Source organism: Phaseolus vulgaris, chromosome 10, assembly GCF_051622355.1.
Source record: "Phaseolus vulgaris cultivar YP4 chromosome 10, ASM5162235v1, whole genome shotgun sequence".
Taxonomy (NCBI): domain Eukaryota; kingdom Viridiplantae; phylum Streptophyta; class Magnoliopsida; order Fabales; family Fabaceae; genus Phaseolus; species Phaseolus vulgaris.
The window spans coordinates 6,020,638-6,045,713 of NC_143507.1; the positions used below are offsets into that span (position 1 = coordinate 6,020,638).

The following is a 25,076-nucleotide window of genomic DNA, read 5'->3' on the forward strand; positions in this document are numbered from 1 at the left end:
TTAAACACAATCAGGTTTCTCTGTTCCCATATACTCCTGATAATCGCAACCCATACTCCCTTCCAAGCCTGGTTTTGTTTGTGGTTTAAATGAACTAGGTGAAAGCTCTCAAAATGGTTCAGAAGATCCTTATGTTGAGCAGACAAAATACCTATCCACCTGAGACAGAGAGACCACACTTTTTGTGCAGAACAGTAAGATAGAAAGATATGATGACTTGATTCCTCCGCTGCCTTACAAAAAACACAAAGCGTGGGACTGACGACCATACCTCTCCTAGTAAGATTGTGAAGTCTCCCAATCACAACCCTCCATGCAGTGTACAATGCCTTAGGTAGTGCTTTAGCTTGCCAAAGGAGAGAAAACCCGTTATGTGATATACCAGTGATAGAGTGACATAAATACTGGTATGCAGATTTCACTGCAAAAACTCCATTTGGATCCCCGTTCCACACCATTACATGCTCGGTTTCCTTTGTCAGCCTCTTCCTTGTAATCAGATTCATCAAATCTGCCTCCATAGTACTTTTCCACTCAAATCTAGGCCTTCTCCACCTTAACCTCCATGACCACTCCATATCCTCCCAATAGCCTACCTCACTCACCTTCTTTCCTTGATCTAAAGAAATGGTATGCAACCTGGGAAACAGCTGTTTAAGCTTTTTATTGTCCATCCAGACATCGTCCCAAAAACTGATTTGCTCCCCTGAACCAACTTTCCATGCAACTTGATTATGAAACCAACCCTCACCCTCTTCCTCTCCGCAAGCCTTGGAAAGATCCCTCCACCACCAAGAATGACAGTGGCCATAGTCTTTATTCCTGTTATCTCTACTATAATATTTGGACTCCAAAACCTCTTTCCATAACCCTTTTTCCTCACTCATCAATCTCCACTTCCATTTGGCTAGCAGGGCTCGATTAAACAACCTAACATCCTTAATTCCCAAACCCCCTTCCTCTCTTACTTTGCACACTCTGTCCCACCGAACCCAAGATATATATCTTTGTTCTTTCTCTGCTGCCCAAAGTAACCTTCTCTGAATGCTAGTAATTTTCTTAAAAACTGATATCGGGGCTTTATAGAATGAAAGATAGAACAAGGGTATAGCCGTTAACACTGATTTGATCAAACAAACTCTTCCTGCAAACGATAAACATTTCCCCTTCCAAGCACTAAGTCTAGCTTTAACTTTGTCCACTACCGGTTCCCAAAACTGCACTCTCCTTGGATTGCCCCTAACCCTTTAATTTTGTTTTTTAATAAATCTCAAACCTGCATAAAATTTTCAATTCCAGAAAATAAAAACATTTAAAATCATAATTTAAATGTAAAAATTACATACAACAAATTATAACATTATATAAAAAAGTTTTGCTACTATATGAAAAAATTTGTCATTTTAATGATTTATCTATACTAGAGTGTTATACATGGTTACAAAATACTTTGACCATGTTGTTCTCACATACTCCAATACTCGTTGAACAACTGTGACATTTGAAATTTTTTAAATTAGTGCATGAATAATAAATCTCAAATTTTAAAGTGTTTATTGTATTAACCTTATCCCAACCTTTCTTAATATCAGCTTGCAAAATAGTCAACATCCACTGCATAACATAATAACCGCACTCATAATTTCCACGTTGCCTGTTGGACTGCATGTGAAAATAAATGTATTAAATGAATGAGTGAAACATATTAAATTAAGTGAACAAATATACTTTAAATACCTTAAGGGACATCCAAGTGAGTTTTTGTGCGTTTGAAGTTCTCCTCCCACACAACATATTATATCCAGAGTAAGCACTAAAATAATAAGATTTCATGTTAGAATACATAACATTATATAATATATAAGTAATAATAAATGTTAAATGAAATTGTCGTACCTATCTATAATGTTTTTAAAATAGGTAGGAGGTTTTTTATGCAAGGAGCAAAACCATGTAGCGGTATGATCTTGAACAGACATGATCAATAGTTGCCAATGACTCCTGTATAACAAATAAGTTAATTAGTTTCTCTTATTTCAATAATTTATTAAAACTTATTTAATAAATAAGAACTTACTCATGGATGTACGAGGCAAAATAAATGTGTTTTCCACCATTCTTTAAGGCAGTGGTGATGTATGTTTGTGTTTCCGACTTCATGTTTCCAATTGATTGAGTGATTTGAGGGTTTAAAAACCCATATATATTGTGTTTCCCCTCATCAAAGCATAATCTAAAAAGATACCTAAATTTCAATAAGTTAGTACTAATATATTTAATAAATCAAAAGTATAAGAATTTTAATATTTGAACTTACATCATCCATAATTGCATAATTGTTACGTTAATCTCTTGATCTCTGGCTGCAAGGTCCAACAAATCAGACATGTGAACATACAACGGTAGATTACTATGCCTTCCAAAAACATTGGCATCCCATGGAACCTCTAAGACGATTGTATCTAATTTTGTAGCAACTTCCACCAATGCCGCCACAGGATCATCAATGGATAATATTTTCTTCTTTCGCAGAGGCAATTTTGTCTTAGGTTCCTGCTACTCATCAACAAACAAACAAATACTTAAATTAGTTAGAATGTAATATATCTAATATATAATTCTATTAGAATTAGTGCAAAGATATACCATAGAGTCTATAGGTCTGACGAGATGTCTAGGCAACGAAAGTATGTAATGCCTCTGCTACAATTGTGACCTCTGATGTCGGCACAGGAACTGCAAGATCACCATTAAGGACCTTCTCCATTGTGACCTTCATGAAATTAGAAGGAAGAGACACATTGTGTAACATTTTGACCCCTTCATAACACTTACCCAAGGCAACGAATCGGGTCAAAGAATTACACTCAACATATAACTCGCATTGGCTAGTTGAGCCAAAGTCATCCCCTGATAGATCAACCGCCGAACAACTCCCTTTAGTGTTGACTTTCTTAATAGGAGGCGCAGCTGGTTCATCTTCTACCATAGTAGGTGGTTGCTGAGGGAGTCCTAAACCCTCCTACCGCTTTTTGAACTCCATTTCCATTCGCACATTAAACTCCTCCATGAAACTTTCTTTAAGCTCTTGAGTTACCTCAGCCTTTAACTGCTCACGTAATTGTAGAAAATACTCTTGGCTAGGTTGATTGGACGATTGTTCCTTGCTATGTGATGAAGGTCCAAAGTATGAGTGAATCCCAACCCCATACCCAGCTACACGAACACGTCCAGGGTGCTCATGTCGTCCACGGTGCTCATTAAGAACACGTCAAACACATCAACCCTTTCATTCCACAATAACTTCAAATCTTCAATCAGTGGATTAAGATAAACATCTATGTCATTTCCAGGTTGTTTTGGACCAGAGATCAGCATAGATAACATCATGTATTTGCGCTTCATACACAAAGCAGGAGGTAAGTTGTAAATCACTAACAAAACTGGCCATGAACTATGATTACTACTTAAATTTCCAAAGGGATTCATTCCATCAGTTGCCAATCCAAGTCTTAAGTTTCTTGATTCTTTTCCAAATTCAGGAAATTCTTTATCAATATTCTTCCACTGCAAAGAATCAGCAGGATGACGAAGTAGTCCATCACATTTTCTATTATCTGCATGCCACCTAAGGTTTTTAGCGTTATTTGCATTTGCAAACAAACACTTAAGCCTTAGAATTATTAGAAGATACCAAACAACCTTAGCAGGAGGACCTTCCTTTGTGAATTCATCAATTTCATCATTCTGACCAACTTTAACCTTATAACGTGACAAACCACAACTGGGACATCTTCTTAAATCTTCATACTCATTTCTGTATAAAATACAATCGTTAGGACATGAATGTATTTTTCTATACTCTATACCCATTGGACAAAGTATTTTTTTTGCCTCATAATTTCGATTAGGCAAGGTATTTCCTTATGGAACCATGTCCTTAAGCAATTGAAGCAATTTTGTAAAACTTTTGTCAGTCCATCCATTCATTGCCTTCAAATTCATCAACCTTAACACTGCTGATAATCGTGTGAAGTTAGTTGAATCAGGATACAAAGGAGTCTCTGCATCATTAGACATATTTTCGAAAACTGCATTAGCAAAAGATTCTGCTCCCACATCACGAATCATGTCTTCTAATCTATCATCCATTGAGAAATGAACTTCCTCCGAAGCTCCACGCACACTTGGCAAGTCTAACAATTCACCATGTCACGTCCATGTTGTATAACTTTTCAAAAATCCATCAGACAAAAGATGTTCTCTTATTTCGGAAACACTCAATATCCTTCCATTTAAACAATTGACACAAGGACACCTTATCTGTATTCCATTCTTACAACTAACGGCATTATGTTCTGCAAATTGTATGAATTCTTTCACCCCTTTTTCATAAGTATCACTTATTTGTGGTGTATTAATCCAACTTCGATCCATAGAACTGTTAAACTAAGAACCAATACTTTCAATATGTAATGAAATGGATACTTTTTTTTTTGGTTAATCTTGACACATGGAATATGAGAACTTAGGCCAATTCATCCCTCCATTCCTTGCAATGTTCTCTTGTAATAGAGGACATTCACTGATGCTAAGGAAAGAAAGGGAAAAAGGGAGCAATTCCTTTTGTGGCAACAACTTAAGGTTCAATCAGTTTGCAATATGTAGATTTTCAAGAGAGATCAGATATTGAAGCCCCACACCATTCAAGAAAGAAATGTCTTTGATGCACAGTGACAAAAGAGAAATTGGAAGCAATTGCTTTTTCATCAAGCCATGTACCACATCATCTCCTCCAATGGTTATTGCTCTCGAACGAGGTTGGAACCAAGAGAACTATTCAGGTTCCTCCTTCGGTCGGCCTGTCTGCACCTCACTCCTTTTCGGCCGAACCTTCCCACTCACTATTCCACACCTCCTTGCTTGTTTCGGACTCGGATGATACGTGCAAAATTCACTTCGACCCTCAAGTTAATCTTCAACACTCGACACTCAATATTTAGGATTAGATTAATGCATACCTGATTTCTTGGGATTTGTGCTAATTTATATTATTTTTATGGGCTTATTGTTGTTAATGGGAGTAATAAAAGGAGATTATCCAACGCTAGGTTAGCTAGTCTCGTTGTTGGTCATATCGGTCGTTTTGGACCGGGTGTTGAGTCATAGTCTCGGTCGTGCTGATTGTACCGATACACTTGTCCCCAGGCTCGAGGATGTCTAATCCGAAGAGTCTTTATTTAGGGTCGGTGTAACGGTTGGGATTCCCGAGGTGGGATGTGAAGTTGGTGGCACCAAATGCGTGAGATGATCTGTAATGATGACTTAATATTTTGGCGCCATTCATTGAGGGTCGTTGGATAGGAAGATCTAACGATTGAGATGAAGGTGATGCTCCGTCTCCCATCCCTTGTAAAGGCTATAAATAGTGGTCCCTCACTGTTTTGAGATATTGCTTCCTTGCTTAGAAATTTGAAAACCGAATCCTAGCGCGTTGTTTTCCTTACCCGAGAGGTTAGTCATGTCTTCCTTGTCTTCTTCTTCGCCCTCTTCTCTTTCGTCTTCGTCTCCTTCTTCTTCTGACTCTTCCACGATCGAGCCCCTGTCGGTCGGGGCAATCCAAACATTACCCCCATGGAGGATGTTGTAAGGGTAGATGACCCGAAAGGTGTTGTCGATCAGTCATATCCCTTGGAACAGTCGTCCCATCTCTTGGGGCTCGACTGGGTAGACCCTAAGGTGACTGGGTTTGCTTCCACTTTCCTGGACCGACGTTCTGTCTCTTCTTTTATAGAGAAGTATACCATTATGAAGCCAGACGCCAGTGATGGTATCTTGGCTGCTGATTATTTTCGAACGACTGATACCATATGTATGGGTCGGTCTCCTACAGAGGGTCCTTTTTCTTTGTTTATTGATGAATTTATACGGCAAGTGCACCGCATTGTCAGAAGTAATAATGTGTCCCTAAGGAAGAATATCGATTCCACAAGGAACAATTGACTAATCAAGTAAAATATTCGTTAAATATAAAACAAAACAATAAAAAGTGTGTTGAAAGTGGTTGTGTTGGCAATGATTAATAAGAAAACATGCAAAGAATTGGTTGCTTCAAGTTGGAAAAATAGGGATTAGGTTTCATCTTTCTCACTCTCATGTATTTTGATTAGCATGGTAAAATTATGTTCTTTGATGATGTCGATATAAAATTCATTTATATCATATAAAATTCATTTATATTGATTCCTCGCATATTTATTAAAACAACTTAGAGTCAATCTCAGACGTTGACAATTAACATTTCAAGTTTATTCCTAACACTCAAATATGTTAAGTATTATTGTTTAGGTCAGAACCATAAAAATACTTTCCAGTCACATTTAAGATTCTAGATCAAGAGTTAGAAACAAAACAACAATACCAATAATCAATCAAGAACAAAACATTATACTATATTTAAATATCACCTCAATACGTAAGAGTTGGAACAAATTACTCCTAATCCTAAAGGGTGAAATTAGCCACTCATGATGACTAGTACACGCAAGGATGACATGAAAAGAAGATTTAGGATGTTTCTCCTTAACGGTTGCCTCCTCCAATATTTCCTACACCTCCTATTCTCCAATTAGATTACAAGTCACTCAATGGTGTTTTCCTCTTGATCTGGCACACTAGAGTTGTGCCTCAAGCCCCTATTTAACCTAATTTGCTAGGGTGAAGTGACTTCTTGCATCGCGCCGATGGACTTGCTGCTTAAAACATAAAATGGCTCAATGTTTCTGACACTTTCTCGCTCAAGCGACATGTAGCTCACTCAAGCGAGAAAGGCATCAATTTTTTATAATGCCACTGGAGCATTCTCGCTCAAGCGAGAATGAGCTCGCTTAAGCGAGTTGCTCTGCTGTTGAGTTGGACTTTTTGTGCTTTTTGTGTGTTCTAAACCTTCTAACTTTATCTTTTTAACTTATATTATTCCTGTTTTGCCCCGTCATCTCCATTCTTCCCTATAAACCTGAAATTAACACCAAAGTTGGGAATAAAATTTCAATTTCCAAAGGGAAGAATTAACCACTCATGTTGGTCATTACAAGCATGGGAAGCAATAAAAGAAGATTCCAGATGTTTCTCCTTAACGGTTGCCTCTTTTAAGGTTTTTTATCTCTTTCTATTTTCTCAATGATGTCTAGGATTATGCCTCACGCCTTATACTTAGCCTAATTGGGCTTGGGTTAAGTGAAATCTCGCTTATGCAAGATATTACTTGCTCAAGCGAGTTATGCGATAAAAAGTCCAACTTCACTGGAGTGAACTCGCTTAAGCGAGCTTTGGGCGAGTATTGGGTGAGTTTGTGGAGAAAAAAAACAAACTTTGTTTTCAAACTCACTCAAGATAGATATTACTTGCTCAAGCGATTTTCACGGAAATAAAAAATAACTTCGTTGTCAAACTCGCTTAAGCGAGCCTGTGCGAGTTTGAGGAAGTTTTGACGAGTTTTCAATTTCCAACTTTCTTTTTTCATGTTGTTCATTCTCATTTTTTCCCTTTTATCCCCATTTTCCCTTAGAATCTTGAAATTAACACAGATTTGAGAATATATCGTCACATTCATCATATAATAAAAAATATTTAAAATGGTTCATATTTTTTTACGAGTTTGGGGGAGTTTTGACGAGTTTTCATTGTTCCAACTTTATCTTTTGATCTTGTCCATTTTCCTTTCACCCTTTTATCTCTATTTTCTCCTAGAATCTTAAAATTAACATAGATTTAGGAATAAATTGTTCACATTCATCTTATAATAATAGAAAATATGTAAAATAATTCATATTCTTAAGTGTATATCTTTTTATATGTAATATTACACTTATCAGTAAATTACATTAAATTACATTAAAAGGTTAAGTTGGCAATTAAAAGTAGCTGGTTAGTAATTGACAACAGTAAACTTCGGTAAAAATAGTTTACTTACTAATATCAAATCCTTAAATCTTCATATAATCTTGTCTGAATACTGCATTTGTGCTCTCCATCATACATTTAAGTGTAACTTACACTAATTTTTATCGGGACACACTAATAAATAAATTGTATTGTTGCATTATTCTTCTTACATTCTTTTTGTTTCAAGGCGCAGTGACCAATAAATTGCACCATTGTGCATTTTATGCTTTATCTTTCTTCAAGACACACCGATCAATAACCTATACACACATCATAAATCTCACAACCATCAATGTTTTCATAACACATACATTATTTCATTGCCTAGAATCTAGTATACGCCTATTATGGTAGATCTCATCTATACCAATCATTTAAATTTACCACTCATGCTTACGTATCACCTAATTATTTTTCTTTTGTAAATTCAACCTACTATCAAATTACAACCATTGAGTAAAAAACCACAATCCACACTCTTTGACATTTATCAAAGATGAACTTGAACAAAAACCTAGTGAAGAAAAATGAAAGCAGAGCACGTGAATAGAAGGAGAGAAATTTATGAATTGAATTGTTTAATATTATTTACATTATGCAAACGTTGTATATGCAACCTTACATACATGCAAAGAGAAAATAGAAGATGGCCACGTATAATGGGATGGCCCAAAAGAGGTACAAACACAGAAAATGGCAAACACAGAAACAAAGCAAAATGCAAAACCTTTTCTCAAGATGGAGTGTAAATACTTAACACTCGAAGCTTAGAAACAAGCTTATGAAACACATCATTATCCAAATATTTTGTAAACACATCAACGGGCTATTCAACAGATCTTATGGGAAGAAGGTGGAATAATTGTTGTTGAAGCTTTTCTCTAACCACATGTTGTTGTGTGCAATGTGTCTTGCTAATTGATTGTTGCAAAAGAAGCTTGCAATACGCAGGGAGTATACACAGATCCTCAAGTAAGTAGACCAATCCTTGTATCTCATGGTAGGTGGAGACTAAGGCCTGATAGGAAGACCTGGATCTTGGTTCTCTAGGATATAAAAGGATCACAATTGAACCAACAAACACTTTGACTTACTTTCTTTTGCAATCATAACAAACTTTATTATTTTGTTTTCTATTTAGTAAATCTTTTACTTAATTATTCAACGGTTCCTTGTGGGTTGAATATTCGTCCTTAGGGACAAATTATTACTTTTGACAACAAGTGCACTTTTCGTAAGCATTCATCACTTGGCCAAATAACAATGGGTACAAATGTTACTCCTATAATAATGTATATTAATACAATTTTTGGAAAAAACATTTGATGACTATTTTACGTCAAGTGTACCATGTCAAAAATAATAATTTGTCCCTAAAGATGAATAATGAACCCACAAGGAAAAGTTGAACTATCAAGTATAAGATTCACTAAATAGAAAACAATAAGTAAAAGTTTGTGGGATGTTTGGTGTGTATGAATGCAAGAATTGTAAATAAAGCAAAGTAAAGAGTTGTTGATTCAATTGGAAAAATTGGGATTGGGATTCATCCTTCTCAGTCTTTTGTATTTTGAAAAGCATAATAATATTCTATCCTTTGAATTAAATTGATGCCCATATAAAATTTATTTATATCGATTTCTCTTAAATAAAATTATTAAGATAGTCTCCTAAATATCGATTCATCGCATATTTATAGAAACTTTTTATCCTTAGAATTAGATGTTGATAGCAATTAACATTTCAAATCTATTCCTAACATTTCAACATATTAAGCATTATCATTTAGGTTAGAAACTTAGAAATTACTTTCAATCAAATCTTACGTCATAGTAAACAAGCCTTACGAATAAAATGACAATATCAATCATCAATTAAGAACAAAATATTATAATTAAATATCACCTAAATACAGAATTTGAATAGATTACTCTCAATACCAAAGGATAGAATTAGCCACTCATGTTGGCCACTACAAGAATGGAAAGAAAGAAAAGAAGATCCATGATGTTTCTCCTTGACGCCTGCTTCCTCTAATGTTTTCTATCACCTCCTATTCTCCCAATGATCTCTAGGATTGTGCTTCATGCCTCATATTTAAACTAGTTGGGCTTAGAATAAGTGACTTCTCGTCTGGGCAAGTTGGACGAGAAAAAGTACAACTTCTCTGGAGTCATCTCGCTTGGGCGAGATTGAGATTGGGCTCGCTTGGGCTAGTTCTTCTAGAATGCTTCTGGCTTAGGCGAGTTTTTGGGCGAGTTTTGAGCGTTCCAACCTTCTCTTTTCATCTTGTTTATTCTTCTTTAGCTCTTTCATCTCCATTTTCTTCTAGAATCCTAAAATTAACACAAATTTGGGAATAAATCATTCTTATTCACATTATAATCACAAAATATGTAAAAAAGGTTCAAATTCATAAATTAGGAGTTAAATTATAGTTATTTTATCAATAAATATTCATAAGTGTCTACCTTTTAATGTGAAATATGACACTTGTCAACCTCTCATTTGAGAGGATCATGAGCATGAAAAATGTGATGTCACTTGTCACCTTGCCAATGAAGAAATTTTAGGTTGAAATTCCCATTTTAGACTGCATTTCTCTTGTAATTTTTAACTTTGATTTGAGTAATGAAATATTGTTTGAGACCCTTCTATTTGTTAAAGTTCACACTATGTTATCACATCTTGTAGTGACTTATTGCTGAAGAAAAAAAAAATCTTCTTGTGACTAACCTAGGTACCTCTTGAAGTTGACCTCACCTCTTCTAGAATTCTTTCTCCACTATTTTCACCTCATTCTTTTGCTCGAATTACAATTCTTTATAGCTTGTGCAAGTCATCTTCCACCTTCATCCAAAGACTAAATTCGAATTTAAAACCGTTACTAACTAAATCTTGATAGCTAATGTTAGATATCAATTTAAAAACTAGTTTATAATTTTTTATTAATAATAGAAACTATTTTAGATATCAACAATTGTTTAGTTTATAAAATAATATCTAACTTAGTCAATATATATAGTAACTAATTATTTTTTGTCCTTAAAATTATTTTTTATTTAAATATTTGTTTGTAATGTATGATACCAAAGATTTTTGTTCAACTGAGAATGTTTTACGAGATTGAGCCTAATAGAATAAAAAATTATTTAATAAAAATAAAATCCACAATTTAAAATTTTATTTCTATTCTTATAAACTTCTAGTAATGATGTAACATAACAGGTATTATTTCTTTGCGGTTGGAAATTTTCAGTTGTACCATTTGAGTCCTCAGTTTGACCCTTCAGCACAGACGTTGACTTCAATTATGGAATGTGTGGTTTCAGCTTCTGCTGCTGCTTCTTCTTCTTCTTCATCATCAAAATCCAAAACCCATTGGAGATACGATGTGTTTTTGAACTTCAGAGGAGGAGACACTCGTAGCACCTTCGTATCTCATCTCCACAGTGCCCTCTCAAACGCAGGAGTCCACACTTTCATCGATGCGGGACTTGACAAGGGGCAGAACCTGGGGCCAGAACTACTGCGAGCAATTGAAGGGTCTCAGATAGCAATAGTTGTTTTCTCCAAAAACTACGCTGAATCAGGCTGGTGCCTTGACGAGTTGGCAAAAATTGCAGAATGTCACAGAAGTCAAGGGCAGGTGGTTGTGCCCATATTTTACGACGTCGCTCCATCGGTTGTTCGTAAACAAACAGGTGCTTTTGGAAAAGCCATGGAAGCAGTTGCTGTGAGAACATTCCCGAGTAAGATCTTGCTAGATTCGTTGGTGAGATGGAGCGATGCACTCTACCAGGTTGCAAATTTTACTGGTTGGGATATGAGGCAATGCAGGTAATAGCTCAGTTTTCTTCCATTTCTTTACAGAGATCTCACATTAGTTAAGATCATGTCAAATTATAACATATTAATCACTGTAATTCTGATTTTAGAACACTTTTGCTGAAGTAAAGATAAGTTTAAAATTTATTTTGTGAGATCAATTTAGATTTAAATCTAACTTTTTAAAATTTTTTTTTTTATCTAACTTGTTCACTTAAAAGTCTAAAAAATGTGAAAAAACGTATATGAGGACTTTTTTTTATATTTTTATGTATGAGTTTATTTTTTATTTTATTTTTATTTTTTTATCAGCATGACTTTATTTCTTTGTCATATTGTTTTAAATTGTTTTGGAACTCACTCTAAGAAATATCATTTTTTTTAATGACTATCATTTTTACTTTTAGAAGATTTAAATTTTTCGATTCACATCTTTTTATGCAAACTTAAATTTGAATATATATTGTTGCTTTTTTGTTTAATGACAGTAGAGTTAAACTAATTCTAAAATCTTGGAGAGAAAAAAAATACAGCTTATCTTTTTACCTTTTAGAGGGAATTTTATTTTAATTACTAACAAAATTCTAATTATATATACATATATATATATATATAACCCTAAACCCTAAATTAAAAAGTTTAATTAATCTTTTATGGAACTAATGTCGTAATAAATAATTATTTTTTGATTTAATTTTTTCAGTGGTTAATGAGCTAAACTCTTTCTTTTTTATATATAATTTAAAAAATGTTTATAATTATTTAATATATTATAACAAAATAAAATCGTGGCTTATTTTAAACAAATGAAAGTCATGTTTTAATTTACGAATTTAGTTAAAAGTAAACTACAGTGGTAAATTAAAACACGATTTCAATAAAGTTAATATATAAATTATAAAACATATATGAAGAGATATTTTAGAAAAAGGTAATGTTTGTGAAACACAACTTAACCATTTATTTGATTACATGTTTTAAATAAAAAGAAAATTATCGTTGTTCTAAACAAAATCCAGACATATATAGTCACTTGTATCAGATTTCTACGGTTAATTAATTTTTCTTGTGATTTTCAACTGTGACTTGGTTTCCTTATTTGTTTAATGAAGTGACACAAACATCATATTTTGATTAACTAAGTGATACTAACTCCTGCTATATAACGAGGTTTAATTACTATTTTTGTACTTGAATTTATTATTAAAGTTTCATTTAGTCTTCTATATTTTAAAGATACTTCAATTAGATTCAAAGTTTCAATTATTGGACCCCTTATTATTAAAAAGAATTCTATTTCGTCTCATTTAAAACCAAATTTAATCTTAATTTTCAAAAAAATTGATGAAAGAAAAATGGTATCAAAATTGAACTTATTTAAGAAAGAGGAACAATTTTATCAAAATGGAGCTTTTTATATAAGGACTTGTTGAAGCATTTTAACCATAAGAACATCTAATTGAACTTTTTAATAAAGAGGAACAATTTGAACATTATAACTAAATTAAAGGATCCAAATATATTGTAATTAAACCATACCACAAACATTACTCTATTAACAAAGCCATCCAAAGGAGTTTTTTCACAACTCTACCCTACAATTCACAGAACAAAAATGTTTGATACACATCCCATCATCTTTTTGAGATACAGAAATATATACATGATTGGTGGTACATGTGATAAGAGGAAAGAAAAAAAGAAATGGTATATTGAAGTATATAAATTATGTAAAAGAAAAAGTAGTATTTGAAATGAAGAAGTGCTTATGGAGCTCAAAATCAGTGCTAATGTTTTTAAGATACACAGCACCATATTCTGTGCCAGCAAAATTCTCAACCGTTCTGCTATAAGTACTTGTTCTTTCTTTCTGCTTCTTCATTTATCTTTCCACTGCGTGGTCTTTCGTGAATCCGGGAGAGTGATTTGTTTATGGATAAAGAGAACAAGTGAAGAACCTGCGATTTTCCCACAATCTTTTGTATATAGAGATTTTTGGGTGGTCACTGCAATTTTCTGAAAATCTTTTTTGTGTTCATTCTGTCTGATGAAGGGATGAAGCTGAAGAAGTGAAGAAAATTGTAAAGGGAGTTTTGGCAGAGCTAGACAACACATTACTATCTATTACCCAATTTCCAGTTGGCTTAGAATCTCGTGTGAAAGAAGTGATTATGTTTATTGAAAATCAATCAAACAAAGGTTGTAAAATAGGGATATGGGGGATGGGAGGATTGGGTAAAACAACAACAGCAAAAGCCATCTACAATCAAATTCGTCGTAAATATGTCCATAGAAGTTTCATTGAAAGTATTAGACAAGTTTGTGAACAGGAGAGTAAAGGGTATATTCATTTGCAAGAACAACTTCTTTTAGATGTTCTAAAAACAGAAATGAAGGTAAATAGTACCGCAGCAGGGACCACTTTGATTGAGGAAAGACTTCGTGGAAAAAGCACACTCCTTGTACTTGATGATGTGACTAAGTTTGAGCAAGTCCATGCCCTATGTGGAAATTGTAAATGGATAAGCTCAGGAAGTGTGTTTATGGTTACATCTAGAGACATACGATTACTTCATTTGCTTGAAGTTGATTACATTTATAAAGTGGAGGAAATGAATGAAAATGAGTCTCTTGAGCTTTTCAGTTGGCATGCTTTTAGGGAAGTAACTCCGACACAAGACTTCATTGAGCTTTCAAGAAATGTAGTTTCTTACTGTGGAGAACTACCACTAGCACTTGAAGTGCTTGGATCTTACTTACACAAGAGAACCAAACAGGACTGGAAAAGTGTATTATCAAAGCTAAGAATAATTCCCAATGATCACGTTCAGGAGAAATTGAGAATAAGCTTTGATGGTCTACAGGATGAGATGGAAAGGGATATATTTCTTGACATTTGCTGTTTCTTTATAGGAAAAGAGAGAGGCTATGTTACGGAGATACTGAATAGCTGTGGACTGCATGCTGATATTGGAATAACAGTTCTTATAGAGCGTAGTCTGGTGAGAATTGAAGAGAATAATAAACTTGGAATGCATGATTTGGTACGAGACATGGGAAGAGAGATTATTCGTCACAGTTCACCAAAGGATCCTGGGAAACGCAGCCGATTGTGGTTTCATGAGGATGTTCTTGATGTATTGACAAATAACACTGTAAGAACGTTCTCTATAAACACTTTTGAAACTTTTCTTTAGAGAGTTTTCCTTTCATTTCATAAGAACGTTGTACTTCATTTTCTTGTAAACAAACAAAAGTGGTTTACTTTTTTCTGCGCTTATTCATTTCAGGGGAGAGACACCATTGAGGGATTGGCATTGAAATTGCATGGAACTGGTAGAGATTGCTTTGAAGCAAGTGCTTTTAAGGAAATGAAAAGGTTGAAACTGTTGAAACTTGATTCTGTACAACTCACTGGATCTTTTGCGCATCTTTCTAAGCAGCTGAGATGGATCTGTTGGCGAGGATTTCCTTTGAAATATATACCTGTAAACTTTTATCAAAGAAGTGTTGTTGCCATAAACTTAAAACACAGTAATCTGAAACTAGTCTGGAAGGAAACTCAGGTATATATATATTACATGCCAATAATTATTATTTGTTGCCACTTGCCACCACAGTTCATTTTCCATTTTCTTTCTCTAACTTCTGTATGAAAATATTTGTCTTCTGTAGCTGCTGGAGTGCCTAAAAATCCTCAATCTTAGTCATTCCAAAAACTTGACCACCACCCCAGACTTTTCTAAACTACCTAATCTTGAAAAGCTCATTCTCAAAGATTGCCCAAATTTGTGCAAGCTTGACAAGTCCATTGGAGATCTCTGCAAACTTCTGCTGATAAATTTGAAGGACTGCACAAGTCTTAGCAATCTGCCAAGGAGAACCTACAAGTTGAAATCTGTGAAAACTCTAATCCTTTCTGGTTGTTTGAAGATGGACAGGTTGGATGAAGACATAGTGCAGATGGAATCCTTGACAACTTTAATAGCGGAAAATATTGCTGTGAAACAAGTTCCCTTTTCGATAGTAAGATCAAAAAGCATCGGATATATATCTCTGTGTGGACATGAAGGATTATCACGTAATGTTTTTCCATCCATCATTTGGTCTTGGATGTCACCAAAATTAAATCCCTTATCTGGTATTTACCTATGTTCGAGCATGTCATCGACTCTAACCTCCATAGATGTGCAGAGTAACAATATGGGTGATCTAGCATCAACCCTTAGAAGCCTTTCAAAACTTCGTAGTGTTTTGTTGCATTGCGACACGGAGTTTCAGCTATCTAAAGAATTAAGAACAATTCTGGATGATGTACATGACGTAAGTTCTATTAAATTAGAAACAAGGTCGAATAAATCACAGATAACAATGCATTCCTTGAGGCCTTATTTGATTGGAATAGGAAGCTACCATGAAGTCTTCAATACTCTCAACAAGAGCATATCAGAGGTTCCTTCTGTCAACTTTCTTTTGATCATTAGTATTAATCTTGGTAAAAAATATCTATAGGAGATCCTTTGCATGCTTTCTTCTAGAGTCATTCCCCTTCTATAATCACATGGCTCCCTGAAGTTAACTTATTTCAATAAATTGAAAGATCTGCATGACAAACAAGCCTGCACCTAGCGTTATATTGTTTGATACCATGAGAATACTGAGATTGTTTATCTTTAGCATTAAATGAGTGATTAGACATTGAAATTGTTTGTACAATTGGGTAAAGGGACAGATTACATAGTAGGGGAGTTTAAAAGTTTTTGTAAACAAGCAGAATTCAACATCAATTGATTGTTTCTTACACTCAACAACAAAAAGGAGTTAGTGAAAGGAAAAAGAACCAATTATGGAGATGACAAGGTGTTTGCTCTTTGAAAAAAGTCTTCCTAAAACCTTTCAAGCAACAGTTAACACCTCAACATACTTGTTGAATATGTTACCTACCAATGCCTTGCGAAGTAAAATACCTTTTGAAGCATGATATGGAAGGAAACATTTGGTGAGCATCTCAATATTTTTGTCCTAGTCAAGCTCATTACCGTGTAGCAAATCGAGTATTAAGAACACAAGAGGCATAACTAATTATGATTTACAATATTTATAGAATAAAAGTGAAGGTCATCAAGGATACACAAATAATGCCTTGGCTTAGATAATTCCAAGAAGGGTAATGGTATTTTCTCTAGGAATTCAAAGAGACAAGACTGGTTGGCTCAATCCATAGTTGAACTCGAGTATATCTTAATTACAAATCAATACATCTAGCTTAGAAAAGATTTACATGATATGGGGCAGCTACGTGATGAATTTAGTGTTCTATAGGTTGATAATATGTCATGCATTGCAATTGTAAAGAATCATGTCTAACATGATAAAACTAAGCACATCAAGGTGAAAAATATCATTTTTACTGTGGATGCATACTGTTTGATTCTATATTCCAACTAAGTGTTATATCTTTTTCCAGAAGCAATATTGTACCAGATAAGTAACAAAATTGTAATATGAATTAGTTTCACTTAGTTATCATGGTTACACAAAAAATTCCTATTTATGAGATTGTTCTCTACGTACTACATAAAGCTTTTCTCTATGTAATTTGGAATGACATATTGATAAGTCCATTTGAATTGCATGATCAGGTAATGACTTTGCTTTTTGTATATGGTACAGGGATTGAGTACCATTGAGTCTTGTGATGTTTTTCTCCCGGGTGACAACTATCCATTTTGGTTGACTCATACAGGTGAAGGACATTCAGTGTTTTTCAAAGTGCCTCAGGATCATAATTGTCTCATGAAGGGAATGTTAGTGTGTGTTGTTTATTTATCACCCCCTGAAAAAGTGGCAAAGAAATGCCTTCTTAGTGTATTGATAGTTAATTACACAAAGTGCACCATTCAAATCTACAAGCGAGACACAGTAATTTCCTTCAATGAAGAAGATTGGAAAGGCATAATATCACAGCTAGGATTTGGTGACCAAGTAGAGATTTTCGTAACTTTTGGGCATGGATTGATTGTCATGAAGATGGCTATCTATCTATTATTTACTGAATCAACTGACATGCAAATGAATCCTTCTCTCGAACCAAAGGAAAATACCCTTCTTAGATTCCTAAAGAGAATTGTAATGTGTGACTACTGGTAAATCTGTTATGAAATTGAATCGTAGTTTCCTTCGCTGCAATTTATTTACTTCTATGTTTCTTAATTTTTGTTTTGACTAATTGTAAGAAGGAAATACCTTACGAAGAATGATATGGAAGGAAACCTTTGGTGATCATCTCAATATTTGGTTGTATATGTTACACTCTTGTAACAGATGTAAAGAGAGACAAGTCTAAAATTGGTATTTTCTTGGGGTACAGTTTCCAAAGTCTAAAGGCTTTGTTGTTTCAGACTGTGAAAACAAAGTCTATAAGCTTTAAAAAGATCCATATGGATTGAAATGGGCACCAATGACCTAATATAATAGAATTGACAATTATCTTTTTAAATTATGAGTTTACACGAAGTGAAAATGAAGCATACCATAACGACCTCAAAAATCACTTGTTACAGTTCTACCTTTTCCAGTTCAACTTGAAACAGAACAGAGTTTGGAAGAGTGTTTGGGTGGCAGTTTTATGGAGTATTTGGAGTCATAGGAACGGAGTTGTGTTTAAAGAAGGGAAGGTAGATGCAGAAGAAATCTTTAATATAGCACAATTGCAAGCGTGATCTTGGATGAAGAGGAAAATATCTACTTTTAACTTTTCTTTTTCTGATTGGGCTTTATACCCCCTGAATTGCCTGCATTCTTTAAGCTAGCTGTCAATTATCTATGATAGAAGAGATGACAAAGGGACAAAGGTTGATTAAATAGGTTCAAAGTAAATAAATGCTTCACAAGGGTATAGTTTTAATGCTTGCAGGGGACTCAACATTAGAGAAACAAGACAGCCAGGAGGAAGATGCAGAGAAGGGAAGAGGTTGCAGATCCGGAAGAAGATGGCACAAAGGAGTAGGTTCCTGACCAAGCACATCAGCCTTTCAGCACAGAGGGCTTCAAATAGGAAGTTTTATAGGCCATGGAGAAAGGTGCAAGAACGAAATGCAGAGGAAGGAGGACAATCAGTGTGGTAAAATTCAGAGGACAATGGAGCAGCCAAAGGCAAGTTAGCCTAGGAGGAGGAAGCATTATGTTGACTGTGATGCCGGCAAAGGAAGAAGGAAATTGAGATTTTGTTGATTGTGCAGTAATTATGCAGAGATTTTTTCACTGAGGCAGCAGAAGATCAATGTGGTAATTCTGTTGAAAATGCAGAGGAGGAAGAAACTGCAGGGCTATCAACGGGAAAGCTATTGTTATTGCAAATGAGATGCTTAAATTACGAGGTCTGCTGCAAGTTCTGGAGTCTGGTTAAATGCAAATGTAATTTAGTCGATAGAACTGCTTCAGTAAAATCTTTTGCTTTCTTTTTTCATCTTCGAAGCAGTTGTATTCTTGGAGGGCCTAAAGAATGGATTCTAGTCAACTTTAAATAGGTTTAGGGTTTAGGATTGTAGTTTTCCATATGATTTTCTTATTTTGTTTGGTGTAATTTATTGCTTATAAAAAAACTAAGTGAAAATGAAGCTACCTTGTATGTAAAAAAGGTCAAGCAATCAAGTACAACTCATTGTGTCATTGTATGTTGATCATTTACTGGATATTGGAACATGTTATGCTAATGAAAAAGTAGGTGCTTCTGTTTATAGAAAGCTTAGTTGAAAGTTTATTGTATCTTTCAACCATTAGGTCAAACATGATGTTAGTTGCAAGTTTTTTTTCCATATTGTCCTGGTCAAGCTCATTATATCGAGTTTTAAGAACATAAGAGGCATAACTTTTACAAATTTTAAAGAATAAAAGTGAAGATCTTCATGGATACACAAGTGCCTCGACTTAGATGATTCTATAAGTATTGCAGGTTATTTTTTAATTTGGTAATGGAATTTTCAAAAATCTAAAACTAATGTTCCGAATCAGATATAGATTCAAAAACAACAAAAAGAAAAAGTCCAAAAAGAAGAACAAAAGCTATAACTTGCAGCATATCTCCTAAAAAGGCCTCTAAAACATAACCAAAGACCTGCATAAAAGTGTCATCACCAAAAACCTCCTAGTATAAAATATTTAAACTACTCCCCAAGGATCTGCATACACCACTCAAAGAATCTTGCAACCTTCATAAGAGAGCGATAAAAACTTCAAAATTAGCTATAAATAAGGATCAAGCTAAAATTTTTAGCGTCATATAGGTTGATAATATGTCATGGGAATCGATTGATTATCATGAAGATGGCTATCTATCTATTATATACTAAATCAACTAACATGCAATTGAATCCTCTCTCAAACCAAACCAAAGTCTTAGAAACGTTGGTCGAATTTAAGAGGGGAGAGGGAGTGAATCGAACTTTCAAAGTTTTTTTCAAAAGATCTGAGTTAGAATAATATTTTTACAAAATCAACCAATTAGAATATTGAAAAAACAAACTTAAAATAGTTAACAAAAATAAACTAGAAAAATTTGATCAGTTAAATTTGGTCAAATCAATTAGTTTTTTTTTTTTATAAAAAGTTTTCATGTTAGGCATCATTATGCAACTTGACATCTCAACAAGACTGACACCTCAAGTAACAACAATCATCTGCCATCACATGAAAAAAAATATTATTAAAACAAAAAAAATACAAAAATATGGGGGGACTAGACCAAAACTCATATGTTAACAAAACGATACATAGGTAGACTATACCTATTCATAAAGAATTCTAAGAACAGACTAGATGGAAGTCTATTATACCAATGAAATGATTCTCTATGAATAAATCATAAATTAGCCAACTTATGAGCACACGCATTCCCTTCACGAAAAATATGAGTAACCCTAAACTTATTTGTCCCACAGAAATTAAGACAAGTGGTCAAATCAATTAGTTAAATTTATAGATGTTCACAAAAAATACATGAAATATGCATGTAGAAATGTAAAGAGAAGGAGAAAGAGGACCATACTATTGGGTTTAATAGTGTCAAAGTTCAAGAGGGGGTGAATTGATCTTTTAAAAGTTTCTCGCAGAATCAGTATTTAACACAGTATACAGAAAATAAATCAATTTATTTGGAAATGAACAGATTTATTTTGGCACTGTTTGTGTTTGAAAACGTTTATACAGTCAAGTCAATCACGAGATTATGCAGATTGATTTTCCAGATACACACACTAATATTAGGAAGAAGAACAGTGAACCACAAAACTGCAAACTTCAATTTTAAGCAAGTGATTAAGGTTCAATTGATAGCTTGACACTTAATTGAGTAACCTATCACAATCAACCTGTTCCAGTGGCTTTTAACAAATTATAGATGTTCTTTTCAGAATCAAACAGTTTTTCCAGAAATTAAGAACAATATGAAACAAGCCCAGAAAGAACAAATTTATTATTGATTGAACAGATTTATTTATTGACAGTTTAACAGATGTGCAGAAAATTAAGTGCAGAGATTAAGGAAGAGTGAATACAAGGCAATTATACTAGTTCACTCAACTAAGCTACATCCAGTCTTCACCTAAATCAAGGTGAAATTTACTAAAACACAATTCAAACAAACACAAATCCCATTGTTCTTGAACCCTACAAGAACTTAGGTACACTAGCTGAAAAACTTTATTTCAGCATACACACTCTTCAAGAAACCCTATCAAGAAGAGTTTACAAACACACTTTTACAATAAATGAAATGTGAAACGAATACACCTGATAGAGGATGCAGAAATCTGCTTTAAACCAGTAGAACAGATTGCTAAAACTGTAGCAGCACCTCTCACCAAGCTTCGGAACCAAACAAGAACAAGCACACTTATGATTTTTGAAATCTTTCAACAACACATGCTAATTCTTTGTAAATCCTTAATACTCTGATGCAAAAGTATGATCGATGTTTAAACTCATAAACAAGTTTTCTTTTTATAGAAAACCAACTTATAACAAATTTTTGAAAAACAGTTAAAGTTGTTATAAAAAGAACAGATTGAAAATAAAATGAACAAATTTATTTTCAAAAGCAGTTAGAGAATCTGTTATGTGAGGAGACTTAGTCAACCATTCTGGTGCAGGGACAAAACTGAAAACCGTTTAAGATAGACATGGCACCAGAGTTAAACAGAATTTATTCATTTACAGATGAACAGATTTATTTTTCAAAACGATAACAGAAAAAGCTTAACTATTAGAAAACATTCGTTTTGAAAGGTAGAAGACTTAGTCAAAATGCTTGATGCACAAAATCTAATTTTCACAAGACTTAGCCAATGCATCAGTTTAAAAATGAATCTGTTTATTTAGAAAAGAACAGATTTATTTTTATGCAGTAAACGTGTTTTTTGTAAAACATGTGAAAAACAGTTTAAGAAATTTTGTGCTTGCTCTTATCACATGGTCAATGGTTAGGAGGTGAGTTACTCAGCAAAAATCCTACTCTTAAACAACCTCTAAACACTACCTAAGACATACTTAAAGCAAAAAGAAATATACAAGAGTTGTACATAAAAGTCTTCATCAAACACATGTCTTGAAGGGGCAACAACCATCTTCAACAATCTCCCCCTGTTTGATGGAGACAAATCCCCATAGCTCTGTTGCTTTAAGAACCTGTACTGCACCAAATACTAAACCAAAAAATTGAAACATTGCATAACATATGAAATGGTTTTAAGGTGCAGAATGTAACTTCTTGTTTCAGCTAGCTTCACCTAGCATGGTGAGCTATTTTTCTCCCCCTTTGGATTCATCAAACAACATTTAAGCATAGAGAAAGATAAAACAGAAACATAACCATAACAGTCCAGAAAATAAAGACAAATTGTTCAGCATTACAAAATTTTAACAAACTGATAAAAGAAAGCATGGAAAGCAAGATACTTCTAATCCTTGTAGTATAGCTCTGCAAGCTGCACCTGAACTCTTTCAATTTGATCATCAAGGTGCTGAAACCTTGCTTGAGTTGTCTCAAAATATGCCCTCTGTTCTGCAGTCATGACATCAAGGCGGTATAGAACTTGCCTTTCAAACATGGATAATGGTTCACCTCGGTATTCTAGAGTTTGATAAGCAACAATGGTATTCTGATGGGTTGCAACAGCCTCTTCATGCACTGATTGGGGAACAGGTGAGTCTCCTCTGATTTCTACAGATGGAGAGCTTGTCCTTTGATTTCCAGCATGTTCAGCAGATTGCTCTTGACCATAGGAGTGATGGATAACATAACATGAGTGTTCTGCAGCTTGAACCGTGTCATCTTCCATGGGAACAACCTCATCTCCATCTTCATTGTTGAGGTTTGAGGCTCCACGTTCTTCTTGAGGATCCTTACCTTTGAGAATCACCCAACTATCCTCTACTTTGTGAAATCCCATTTTTGTGAGAGTTGAGTTATCAATCTCACTCACAGCTTTGATGGTTTCGTTTCTCTCATTTGAAGCATCAATACCAAAGAAATCAATCAATTTTGAAACAAGTATAGCATAAGGAAAGCAATAATCAGCCAACCTTTTGGATTTCAGCATATGTTCATTGATGATAAAAACCCAGTTTACCTTAATCTGGTTCATGATGCAATATAGAAGGATTAAATCCTCTTCATGTAAAACAGCATGATTTGTACCTCTTGGGATGAGTTGTCATGCTATAATGTAGGCAACAAGACGTGGTGTAAGGTTCAAATGGCCTGCATGGAATATGCTTATGCTCTGGGTAGGGGTCCTCATACAGCTCTTGTAATATTGCAGTTTATTGAATTCTTGGATCCCACTGGTGTTTCCTTTTCCCACTTTCAGTCCAGCATACTTGATTCCAGCCACAGAGTTCCAAACATCACTTGTGATCTTCATTTTGATCCCTTTCACATAGGAGACAATGTTCTTTCCATCCAAGGTTAGATTTGTGTAAAACACCTTAAGTAAATCAGGATATACATTACCCGTTAATTCCAACAGCTTTTTCAGTTTCTGGTGCTTCAATACAGCCCTTGTTTCTGCCAATTTTTCTGATTTCAGCCAGTTGAAATCCAGCACCGTGGGTATATTAATCTGCTTTCTGCTTGTCTCGTGATGTAGGCATTGATGCCTTCTTCATTTCCAGCAAACCAACCTTCTAGCACACCTTGAAAGGTGCTTTGCTTGCCCTTATTTTTCTGTTTCTGTCTTGAAGAAGAAGCCATGGTTGAACCAGAATTTTCTCTTGTTTCAAGTGGTGAGAACCGAAAATGGATAGCCAATGTGGGTAGCAGATTTTCACACAGGTTTATATTGAGAAATGAATAGGTTGATATGGCAGTTATGAATGGATATGCATGAAGACTTTATGCTCTGAAATTGTGCAGAGAATCTTTGAAAATATGCAGCAAATATTTAGGGCCACGATGCACACAACTCATACCTTCATTGAGCACCCAAACCATCAAATCGGTTACATAACCATGACCAAAACCGTCAAAGGTACAGAGGTTAATGCCCACTAAGTCAGTCAAGCAGTCAAAGATTAGAATTTCTTTTTCCTAGACATCAATGTATATTAGTACCAAAAATAAACACATTCAATTACGAATAAACAGATTCAATTTTTCACTGTTAGGCACAATTGACATTTTTAATACCCAATTCATTAAGCAGGAAATTAAACCTATCTTTAGCCAATGGTTTTGTGAACAAATCAGCAAGCTGTAAATCTGTACCAATGAATTTAATATCACATGATCCATTTGAAATGTGTTCCCTTAGGAAATGATGCCTAATTTCAATGTGTTTGGTTCTTGAATGCATGACAGGATTTTTGGTTTAGGGTTTAGGGTTTAGGGTTTAGGGTTTAGGGTTTAGGGTTTAGTTCCTTGCAAATACTTCAAAATCCTTTTGACAGCATTGTAGTGTGATTCTTTAGGAGCAGATTGAAATCGAGCACACATGCACACTGCAAACATTATGTCAGGCCTGCTGGCAGTGAGATACAGTAGTGATCCTATGAGTCCTCTGTATTTGGTTTCATCAACAGGAATTTCAGCTTCATCATGATCCAAGTGACAGCTAGTTGAGAAGGGTGTGCTGATTGGTTTGCACTTGTCCATTTCAAATTTCCTCAGCAGATCTTTGCAATACTTAGCTTGATTTAAGAAAATGTCATCCTTGAGTTGTTTGACCTGCAAGCCTAGAAAATAGTTCAACTCACTCATCATTGACATTTCAAACTCACTTTTCATGATTTCCACAAAAGTTTCACAC

General features: G+C 34.5%; 1 protein-coding gene and 1 pseudogene across 1 annotated transcript; one reads left to right on the forward strand and one right to left on the reverse strand.

Moving 5' to 3' along the window:
* On the reverse strand, positions 1–3,936 carry LOC137819195 (uncharacterized; annotated as a pseudogene).
* Positions 3,937–11,183: 7,247 nt separating this feature from the next.
* Positions 11,184–18,063, forward strand: LOC137818103 (disease resistance protein RUN1). Its single transcript, XM_068621329.2, has 5 exons — positions 11,184–11,784; positions 13,826–14,927; positions 15,063–15,338; positions 15,448–16,224; positions 17,446–18,063. The coding sequence occupies exons 1-5, from the start codon at positions 11,258–11,260 to the stop codon at positions 17,920–17,922; spliced, it is 3,159 nt and encodes a 1,052-aa protein (XP_068477430.1). The 5' UTR covers positions 11,184–11,257; the 3' UTR covers positions 17,923–18,063.
* Positions 18,064–25,076: the final 7,013 nt, after the last annotated feature.